This window comes from Cephus cinctus, unplaced genomic scaffold (assembly GCF_000341935.2).
Source record: "Cephus cinctus unplaced genomic scaffold, Ccin1 Ccin1_scaffold0013, whole genome shotgun sequence".
NCBI lineage: Eukaryota > Metazoa > Arthropoda > Insecta > Hymenoptera > Cephidae > Cephus > Cephus cinctus.
The window spans coordinates 405,512-417,138 of NW_014332762.1; the positions used below are offsets into that span (position 1 = coordinate 405,512).

The 11,627-nt window shown below is 45.8% G+C and overlaps 1 protein-coding gene across 5 annotated transcripts; it reads left to right on the forward strand.

Moving 5' to 3' along the window:
* The first annotated feature begins 917 nt into the window (after window positions 1-917).
* On the forward strand, window positions 918-11,474 carry LOC107275213 (protein naked cuticle homolog 2). 5 transcript variants are annotated; one of them, XM_025092102.1, is made up of 8 exons: window positions 918-1,141; window positions 1,211-1,287; window positions 1,404-1,648; window positions 1,736-2,751; window positions 8,947-9,152; window positions 9,329-9,733; window positions 10,015-10,319; window positions 10,440-11,474. In XM_025092102.1, the coding sequence occupies exons 4-8, from the start codon at window positions 2,688-2,690 to the stop codon at window positions 11,137-11,139; spliced, it is 1,680 nt and encodes a 559-aa protein (XP_024947870.1). In that variant the 5' UTR covers window positions 918-1,141; window positions 1,211-1,287; window positions 1,404-1,648; window positions 1,736-2,687; the 3' UTR covers window positions 11,140-11,474. The 5 variants fall into 5 exon arrangements, with proteins under 5 accessions (XP_024947870.1, XP_024935457.1, XP_024935462.1 ...); XM_025079689.1 differs by lacking the exon at window positions 1,211-1,287; XM_025079694.1 differs by lacking the exon at window positions 1,211-1,287 and having other exon boundaries at window positions 1,582-1,648.
* Window positions 11,475-11,627: the final 153 nt, after the last annotated feature.

The window sequence follows — 11,627 nt, forward strand, 5'->3', positions numbered from 1 at the left end:
ACGGCATGGCGGGTAGAGCATGCCTGTGCTGGGAGAGCAAGGGGCACTTACCGAACCATTGGCGTAATCCCTTAGGGCCCTATAGACACCATGGACCCACCTCGGTAATACAGGGTCTTACTCGAAACGAGAAATTTTGTAGTTTTTATTAGTATTCTTCATCGAGAGAAGAAAAATGTACGCAGTAGTCATACATAACCTTAAAAATAAGAGAGGATTGTGGATTTGGTTAATACGTTTTTATACGAATTTCATCATTTTCGTATTATCAGTTACTACACTTTATAGGACGTGTGATAAAAGTTTTTTTTTTTTTACAACTTTCCTCATGGTCAATTACAGGTATTTCGGTGACGGTTTCTTTAAGAATTTAATAGGAATTTGTATAAGAGATATCTTTTATAAAATTTATAAAATTAGCTTGCGCATTTTGTAACGGAGTATGTACACAAGGGTGTACACTGTTGTTTCTTTCAAAAAGTTAACCCTTTCTGTTACGCGTAAATACACTCGAGTGTTGCTGCACGTATCCCTTGGATATGTTGTGTAAGACCATATAAGTGGTAAGGTCTCGGTTCATTCATCCTCGCGTGGTTGATGGTGACGCCTATGTTTCTTCTGAAACACCGCTAGGAGATAATAGCGTGCGGGTACAGTCTCCAAAAAGAGTCCCTGCGGTGCAGCGCCCTATTTTGTACCCACCTTGTACGCTTTGTCTCTCGCGCGGCCAAATAAATGGTGCTCGAGATCAAAACACGCGAGGAAGGCGTATCTCGCATCTGTTGCGTACTTGTCGCCAGATGGTGGAACCTGATTATAAATCGCGACGCTTTCCGCGCCGACGACTACCAGTTGAACCTCTAACGGATGCGCCGAGGTTACCGAATTACAAGAACGATCGGTAGACTCAAAGGTCGTGTGGGAATGTCATTAGCACGCTTCGTATTTTCGCGCTTGGTTAGGCTACTGTGAGTTTCCTTTAGCTGCCGATAGGGTCGCTGTAGTCGCGTAGCATTACCTCTTGGAAAATTGGCGGATACACTTTGAACAAACGCTTTTCACAATATTTCAAACAACACGGAGATTAGGCTAAAACGGAGCAAAGATTGTCAAGAATGGATTACGAAAGGAAGTCTCGAACGTAAGTTGAGTTTAAAAATGTCTGTCCAGTCCGAATATAGTTGAAAACTAATCCGTATAAAATTTCTAGTTTTACATGCTCTTCGATATTTAACCTCGAAGTAATGGCCGGTTTTGTGGGCCAAGCGTGCGACTTAAATTTCACTGGTAATATTAGACCGTAGACATTTCATAGAATTGATGTTACGTAGAGTCTGATAGAGGAGCTCCACGAAGTATTTCGGCTAGTTGGAACATCAATGATTCCATGTGCTCTATTATAGCGTATGCAGGCGATAATGTGTTGAGGCCGGACACGTAGGACGGTGGGTGGCTGTAGAAGAGCATAAAGTGTCCGAGATTTCTTCTGTGTCAGTTCGCCGTGAGAGTTCTTGCACAAGGAAGATAACGCTACGGCGGAAAACGTTTGTACGAGAGACATGGCCTCTGTCTCTTTTTCAGTGCCGTCAAAAGCGAAGGATGCACATCGTTAACCACATCAACAACAAAACTTGACCAATAAAAATATGTAATTCTACATTATTATATTCTTCCAAAGATATTGCAGATTCTTGTACGACCATTACATAATGCAATTTTCTAAAATTTCATATAGATTCCCAGAAAAAGCGAAGCTTCTAAACAAACAAGTGTGAACCCGCGATCTACGGTACTGTCGCTCCGAAGTGGGGACGCCACTCGTAGTAGGGGCGATAGGAGAAGGAACGACGAGGAGGGGAACGAGGATTACAGTGAACGTGGTTTAGGCGAGGGCGATTTCTCGAGGTAGTCAAACCACGACCGTAGATGCAGTGACACGAGTGGCGGCGTATAGTGTGTTCCGTATACCCGCCATCGGGGTCCTTTTAAACACGTTAGCAGCCACCACAATACAAGAAACTACAGTGTGGCATTGTGGATCTCCGATACGTATAAAAATAAAGAAACCACAGTGTCCCTCGGATGACGTTCATTAAACGAAGTAAGAAAAGTCAGTGAAATCTTCGGCCTGAAGACTGAAGTACAAAACTCTTTGATACCATAACATAAGATATTAATGGGCCTGTACGTTCATCGGGCATAAACTTGTACACAGCTAGACACAACTTTAATAGGATAACACGCGACTTTTTTTTTTAATAGCATAAATGCAATTAGGCCGGCAGAAAGTACGTACGCGGACGTTAGTCCCTGCTGTTGTGTATGAAGTGTATACAGAAGTGGAGAAGGTCCGGAGCGCTCGGTAGTGCATTACCAGTCTGGCGTAACCTTTGAAGTTCGGTAGTGAAGTGACGACGATATAACCGAGCGCCAGAGAAAATATACAAGAGCATAAGCCTGTAAACGCTCGCGATCCAATAATAACGATAATTACGAGGGAGCCGTGAGAGCAACGAGAGCAATAACAACCCAACAAAATAACGGCAACATTAACAGGCTTCCCTGTCTCACCTACCTCAGGGTAAAAGTGAGTAGCGAGTGAGTGAGTTAGTGAGGAAGTGAAGAAAAACAAAAAAAAAACAAGGGGGACCACTCGGGAAGTGTGCGTGTTTACGCATGAGGACCCCATGGCTACCGGATTGGTGAAGTGGTGGCGAGCGAGGTTCCTTGCAGGCTACAAGCCCTTTTCTGGTAATACTCTACTCGTCTTTCTTTCATTCTTACATTATTTCTCTTTTCCTCTTCAGTTACCTTTTTCTCTTCTCCCTCGTACGAGTATAGTACGAGCAGCGTCAAACTTTTATCCGTACCTGGCAATCGCGCCTACCTACATCTCGTCCGAACGTCTTCAACATCCTCAGGCTTCTCAGAAATCTCAGAAACATCCTTCATCTTTGCTCTGCTCCACTGTGCCAGCTTGTGATCTGCTCTCGGCTGTGTCCACTAATTAGACATATATATATGTGCGTGTGTGTATATATATATATATATATATATATATATATATATATAGACTTTCGTTATAAAATACCTGGCCCGTGGTGTTCATTGGTATTCATTGAGCGGAGTGTGAGCGAACGGGCAGGCGCGCATTTTAAATCTGAGCCAACACACAATCCTCGTCCCATGCGAATACCGGTTACGCGATTGCCATCTGGTTTTCCATTATTCCGGCGTAAACATTACCGCGAGAGCTATTGCTGATTCTCGATTCCTCCTGAATTATTAGTTGCTTTTTTCACGGCTTACATTTACTTTTTTTTTGCATTTCTTTTTTTGTTCCACCACTCGACACCGTATCGATCTATCATTACGCCCGTGAGAAATATTATTGCGCGCGATCATCGCTGTTATACATCGAGCACTAGTGCTAGATAAAACGCCTGGTCAAAGAGATAAATAATGGTACGTAGAAAATAAAAAAAAAAAGTACACCACACGCAACGCCGGGACGTTGTAATTGTTCTGGAGAAGCTATTGTAGTCCACGCTGCATCTGTATTTACTAAAGTGCAAACAGAGGGGGTGGTTTATAAAATAATGGAGCACTTTCGGGTGCTGTTCCGGGTTTAATTTAAAAGGGCACCAAAAGGGGTGGCCCACCAGACCCTTGTGCACCCTTGGGACCGAGGGAGGTTAAGCTTAATTATCGGACCCTCGCGAGTTCGTTAGAGCAACGGCGTATGGGGGAGACGTGGTTAAAGCGTTCTCGAGTGGTCGAGGAGAGTCGTGGAACGTAAGACGAAAAGCTGCGGGAGATCTCTTAAAGGGAAGATGAATCTTTGACGAAGTAAACGGCTCTCGCTTGAAGCCAGAGACAAGCCAAACGGACGATAATCAGACATCCGTACCGATAAATCGAAACTTTCGTTTATTCTCGACGCCCGACGTCGCGCACGTCGCAACGGTCTAATTGACGAAAACAAATAAATACCCCAGTTTCCCGCAATGAGCGATAAAACATCCCGTACGAATTTTTTAAACATAACCTCTCTTAATGAAAAAAAAATGTCTCCTCACAATCGATTCCTGTTATCGTTATGCCTACTTGACATCCCCTGTCGTAGAGTTCAGAGACGCCAAGGAACTCGGAAGCGGATGCCTCACGTTATGTAAAGCACCCAAGAGAGCTGACAAACATCGAGAGAATAAATTTACAGACAAGACGATCTCGCGCAGTCGTAACGACTCTGCGGGTAAAACAGGAAATCTCTTTGGAATCTCTTAACGGCCGTTCGAGGAGAGCTGCACGCTCGACGAGACGCTCCGGTAGTTTTGCAGTCTGGAAATTCGAGAGGAAAGGAACTTAATATACATAAGCCCCAACGTAAACACAGTTAATACGTGGGAGAGAAAATCGAGAAAATCCGATTTATTTAAACGCAGGATAACCGATTTTCGCACTTACGTGGCTGACAGATGATAGTGTCGAGTTGAGTGCCTAGCTTTGAGGTAAACACAGGCTTCCCTTATACATAACCAACGTATGCACGTACGCATAGGCGCCTCTTGCTATTAACCTATTTCAAGTAACATTGCTGACAGTCGGTTACGTGCGTGTATATATATACGTGTCATGTAAGTATATATAAGCCATCGTCTTACATTTCTATTCTTCATTGCTATTCGGATTCTCTTAGGAGGTTAACCTCAAAATGACGAAGACGCGTAATACGTGCGGATCTAATACGTATTTATTATTTTATGTCGGCCATGCCGCGTTTGGACGTTCTGAGTTTTCAGATTCAAAACCAATGATTGCTTTACGAATAATTATTGGAGCCACGCGTTTTCACCTCGAATTCTCATTAATTGTTACTAGCAATAAAGGATCCGGGCTCGCTGCTACGTTTGAGCGTCACTGTCTTCTTTAAAAGTGCGACCGGTAAGATTTCAAGATACATTACATAGCTGGCGCTGCGGTGTAAGTTACTTCAGTCTCGGCATAAAGCCAGTTACCGTAGGATAGTCAATGAGCTGTGGCGCTGTTGTTTGGGTCGCTGTATGCCCTTGCAAGGGGTTGTTCCCCCAACGCGAAAGATAAAGAATGACGCGTATGAATGAAAACTAGGGACGCCACGTTGAGAATCGCGTGGCGCACGCGTTTTCCTTATGTATGCATAATATACACACATAGCGCGTGAGATTGCTTGGTTATTCATGCGGCAGATAATAATGTGTATGAAAGTATACCATCGGTATATCTATAGCGTGCTTCGTCATAGTATATTTCTCTAGGACCCGGCATAGGGTTATGGGTATTTTTTTTAAATTCAAAAAATTCATCAACTCCGAGTGTCAGTTGGTACGAGGAGCTTTTGACTAGGCGATGAAAAAAAAAGAAAAAAAAAAAAAATTGGTGTCCAGTCGAAAATTGGAAATGCATCCCTTTGGGATTTTGGTGTATGTATATGCATCTGCGTCATAGAGAGATCCGGGTCCTCGGGAGGACATCGGTAGGCGGGATTCTCTTTGTCGGTGGACTCTCGCCTCTCTTGGACAGCGAAAGATGAAAAAGTATTCGCCGCCTTGACACACGGGCAACCAGAGGCTTTTGTCGGTGCTTCAAGACAGCTGGATATGAAAGCAACGTTGTTACCTTAACGGCACATCGTCGGGAGCCATTAGAGCCGTTAAAAGCCGAACCCGGATCAAAGCGACAGTCCCTCCCTTAAAGTCCCCCTTTTTGCTCCGGAGCGCCGGGACTTTTATTCCGGCATTCGTAGCCAAAGCTCCTATCATTACTTTGATATCTTCAAAGGATGGTGCCACGGGTAGAGAGTTTTTGTTTTTGCTCGCTTTTTATAAAGTCACGGCCTCGCATTTCAATAGCATAGAAGTATTTCGATACCCCCTGGGACATTATCCTGAACCAGTGCCATGCGGAATCGCTTAGTGAGAAAAATAATTTTTTTAATTCTAAATTCCATACCGGCATGCAACGGGGCGATTCCAGTGAGATCGAGATAGGAATCGGTTTACGATTTATCGGACATGCATGACACACTGTCTCTATGTAGACTTTGGTTGTTCTTTGGCTTTATCTGTATGTATATATACATATATATATATATATGGCGCATACTATTTCTGAAGTACTATTGTGGTTTAAGAGAGGAGTATATAGTAGCTTCTGGCATTCCGCGCCTGGCCCGCCCCATAGGGACCGCCGCCGCATCGATTTGGAAAAATCCCTCGACGTTTCGGCCCTTTCAAAATGGTCCGACAAACAAGGACGAGCCTTGGGCTGTACCGCGTTCCTTCTGTCCCTCTCGCACGCACCAGTCGGAAGATACTTCTGTCTCGTCGACGGCACGTTTCGTCTCGATTCCCCATAAACGCTAGGGGTGGTCCTCGTCCTGCACAAAAACCACCCCAATACGGCCTGACGAACGAAACTTCTCCCTATTCTACGGTCCGTCTCTGCCAGAAGGTTCGATCAGGGCTGTATTGTCCGCCCGTGAACCTCGACCTTTTCAAAATGAATAGAAATAGGACCGATGGATTCGTTTCTCTCTTCTCAACCCTCCATTTTTTATATATATTTTTTCTCCCCCTCGTCGCTGCACCATTCTCCCATTTCCACGATTGTCACTCACTCACGTTCTCTCTCTTTACCGTACACTCAAAACTTAAAGTAACTAAACGACTTGTCCGGCTGTCAAGTTACTTAGTATTTCTAGCGTGAGCTATATATCTCAGTAAAATTTAAAAAATTTTCTGTTATGACGTAACAAGAAGAGTGAAGTGGAAGGAGGTTAATAGTTTTACCATTCCAAGAAAATTCCCTAGAGTTTTATTATATTACTACGATCCTGGTACGGGCGCGTCCTCTCTCCAGGGGTTGGTCGACGGTAGTTAGGTTAGGTTAGTCTCCTAAGAAAAATGCAAACAGCACGGATAGGAAAATACGACGTTAGAGCACAGCAGAAATGGGAGAAGGTATATACGAGTTTCGGGGAGACGGCAAGTCTCTCACTGAGAGTGTATACGTTCGTACGAGTAAGAGGAGTAGGATAGAGAGGGAAATAAAAAGAGAGAGAAACATAAAGACTGAGAACTAGAGAGACGTTCGGTTGGGTCTCTCTTCCTGGAAGCCAACAATAATAGCGACCAGAGGGAGGAGAAGGGCACCGATGCCAGTGCCGACGCCACTGTCGACCGACGACCGTTGGCTGCTTTGCTTCTAGGAAAATACCTAGATCGCTCGTTCCACAATCTAAAACTACTAAACCCGGGACTCGGCACGGTCGCTCGGCAGCTTAGCTCTCCACTCGGCAGGATGAAAGGGCCACGAAAGCCCAAGTACATTTTACCGGAGTTAACTGCATCCACGGCTACGGCTCACGATATATTTCATTACGGTACAGCAGTTACTCCTTGTGCTTCTTTCTCCGTGATATTTAATCGCGAAAATTTCTATCGAGCGCCCTAACCAAAGTTTCGTGGATATTTATGCTTTATTTGTATACGCAAAACTTACCTTACGAAATCCAGTTACTGACTTTCTTTTTCATAGCTCGAACTCCTCAAAATTGTAGACTCACGCGCGCTCTAGCTTCGTATACGTCATCCACGTAATCTCCTTGGACAGACTGAGGGGGCCTCGAGACAGCGTAATGCATCTGTGACGAATGGCAGACATGTGCACACGGCTATCGGCAATGTTCCATTACGTCCGCATCGCACTAGAGGCCAAACGCAACTCGGTTCTCTCGAGCGTAAAACCTCTCCAACGGTATCCACATAGTTACACTTAATATACCCGAGCTAGTAGTACCCGTTCGATATACTAGGGTAACACATTCGATATCAGTAATACTATATATATAAAGACACGTAATACCTATAAACGCAAAAACACACAAGCCTCCACATACTTTTAATCGGTAAGTACAACGCAGCTAGATAACATTTATAAAAAAAACAAAATCTAGACTGACTTCCGTCTGTTTGACGTTCAACGCCGTCGTATACCAGTTTTCTCAAGTAGGAAAGATTGTTTATTTTATTTTTATCGCAAAAGCATTCCGCGCGGGCCGCCACTTTATTAATGACGCGGCTACGAGAAGTCGAGGAGCTATTCGTTTTCCCTGGTTAACGTTATAGCGTCGGATATGCCAAATTCAAGACGATTTTATTTTTTCCTATTCTCTCTCTCTCTCTCTCTCTCTCTCTCTCTCTCTCTCTTTTTATATTACGAAAGCCAGCCAACTCTCCGTCATTGTAACGTACAAAAGGATGACGTTTCCAAGCTTTTACTCCTACTCATTGTAACGTCGAGTGGCTCGTCCCCTCGTTCCATTAGAATCCCATACCCCATTAGACTCTGTACTAAAAGTTTGCGAATATCGCGATACTCCTGCTCTCGTCCCACTCGACAAAGTGCAAATACTCGTAGTCCCGTCGGATCACCGTAAACAGTGGAAATGGTACAGTGCTGGCATACGGGAACTTCTCTCGTACGCTAGAAACCATAGTCTATATATATACATACCATTGAGGCACCAGACTTCAGTCTCGTAGCTACTATACCGACTGAGCTATGTATACAGTTGGACGTCATTGAAAGAAAAAAGAAAAAAAAATCGAGTCAACATATCTGGGCAACGCTCTCAATAAACAGGTTGATCGTTTACCTCTGCACCTTCCTGTATACACAGATAATACGACTGGCATCACAGATTACCTTTATCGTGTCAACGTGCCTTAACAATGATTATCACTAGTGAACTTATTGTGTCTGACCCAGACCTCGATCTTGATGATCCTCGTGCCTACGGTTAACGCGACCTCCGAGACGGGGAATGACCTGTTAATTTTGACAAGCTTAACCGAGGACCTTGCTACGTTTTATAACACTCATTTATTTATCGTTATATTGCAGTTGTCGGAGGTGGGGCAGAGGGTAGCGATGCCGAGGAACTTTTGGCAAGCGTCGCGACGCCTTGTAACAGTTCACCACCGCCGCCGCCGCCTCTCCTTACACCGCCGGAATCGCCAGTCACACTCAATACTCCAAACAGTCCGACGCCACCGGCTGCCAACGACGAGCAGGCAAATTCAAATGCTACCAGGCAACTCAGTTTCGAGGTAATTTTATTATAATTCTTTATTTTTCCCACGTCCCTTTGTTTTTACCTACCGTTGCTCGCGAAAACAATTGTCTTCGAGGTGCCAATTTAATTTGGCACAGAGTCGACGTCAGAGGGGCTACCGGAGGATCTTGTGAGGGAATCGGTAATGATAATTTTTATTTTTTCCCACAGGAATTCGAATGCGACGTCTCGGTGGCTGAAGGCGATAGACGGAGACAGGAGTTTTCTTTTACCCTCTACGACTTTGATGGTCATGGGAAGATAACGAAGGATGATATAGCCGGGCTGGTCACCACGATCTACGACACGCTGGGTGCCTCCATTCAAGTGCCGCCCTGCGGCAGTAAAACGATTAAAGTCAAGCTGACCGTATCTCCTGACCAGCGCGCCACTCAGGCTCACGCAACGCCTCAAACAAATCCCCCGAATCAAGGACCGAGCCAGGCTTCGAATTCGCCCTCTTGCTGCCACGTGAAGCACGTCACGTCCTGTAGCCACGGGACGCACGGAACCCACGGGACTCACGCGTCGCGACGTCTTCCACGGCGAAGACGAGCCCCACGGCATCGCTGTAAGGTAATCAAGAGAGTTGGGTAAAGTTTATGAGTGCTGAATCACGTAAGCGACAAGTGTTAATTTATCTGCGAGTAAAAAGTCATTAACGTTTACCTGGTTGGCATTAACGAGATCACATTGCTCAAGCTGTTTCCTAGCTTACAATTGGGTCTTGAGACTGGCTTATACTCTGATTCTATGCTAGTTCGCACAGCGAAACCATAGAGGGAGTTGAGTTACAAAGTAGTGGATATCACGGAGTTATAAGGAGGGCCGATGATGATACCGGTTTGTCTTGTCAGTCGGAGCACGCGGCCGACAGCCACAGCGAGGACGATGCTGAGAACGTGCCGACGAGTCAGTCGAAGCAGGAGGAATTGAGGAGGAGGGTAGGACCGGTGCCGCATCTTCAGGCGCCCTACTCGAACAGCTCAGAGGGTGACGTGAGCGACGACAGCGACGCTACTCCATCCCTTACACCCTTGACACCTCTCACACCCCTTGTGACGAACCAGCGTAAGCGCAGCGGGGCCATGCAGAGGCAGCAGCTGCTCGAAATCATCCAGGCTAACATGGAAAAGAATAATCTCAGTTTTCACGCATCTAGGTGAGCTCTCTCTCTCGTAACTTTGAGACTGGTTGGATCCAGATCGCGTTTATTTATCGGCACTTCACCGAGCGCTGATTATACCATTTAACGTTACAACGTATCACGGGCACTACCCAGCCTAGCTTGCCGTCTGGTTCCGATCTCTAAAGAAGCCCTTGGCCCCTTCCGTTCCAGGAAACGACATCAGACCGAGCAGCCACGCATTCCTCTTAGAAGCCCCTACACGGAACCTTCGAGTCCCTGCGTCCAAAGGTGCAGACCACCGCCGGCAGTAAGACATCCAACGACCTACCACAAACCAGTACGGGAAAACACACATCATCATCCCTCCTCGTTGCCTAAAGTACCCGGGAAATCCCGAGGGAACGTTCGCAAGCCACGTGGACATCTAGCTCCTCCTACGAACACACCGACTCATCCGATGCGCAATCATCATCATCCTCAACCACCTCGCGTACCACCTCGCTTAGCGCACCCGCCACCCACCCAGAACGTAGTCACTCCCATGGCCAATGATAATCCTCAGCCGACGGCAAACGTCGAGCGAGCCTCGAATGGCACGAACAATCAGCAGCAACGCACCGAGAACAGCCAGCACGTCCAGTCCCAGCAGAGCGGCAAGGGAGCCAAGAAGCACCAGCTCAAACACGCAACAAGAGAACAGGACCAGGCCAGAGCCATGGCGCAGGTCGTTCGCTGGCTGGAACGTGAATTCTCACAAGGAACGGCAGCCGCTGCTGCTGCTGCCGGCCGTAGACACGTTCACGAGCACATTCATCATCACTATCATCACTATCATGCCGAAGCTCTTGTATAGGGCTTGCATCTCTTTACACTCCTTGGCGCAATCCTATTTGCGCTTCTACCGCTCTGTCGCCAATCTTTCTTTCTTATACATTTTCATCTCCGCCGTACATAACGCGTGAGGAAATCATTGTACATATATACCATGGTGTATACCTAGGTGGATCTGAAAGGAACATTTTTTTACGGTTCTGCGCTCTGTGCTAACGATCAATTGCGTCATTCTTTATACACATATATACGTAACCTATTATTGAAAAAGGCCTAGGTCAGATAGGCGGTCAGTGCCTGTGCCCGACTGTGAGCTTAAACGACCAAGAGAAATATATATATATATATATATATATACACACACACACACACGTATGCTTAATAAATTGCGTGCATCGAGCGACTCAGTGTTATTAAAATCGATTTACGAAAACACGAGTATTCGATGAACTCGTGCGAGGGAGGAACAGGGAGAAGAGGAGTATGAAATTGCGTGCATCGAGCGACTCA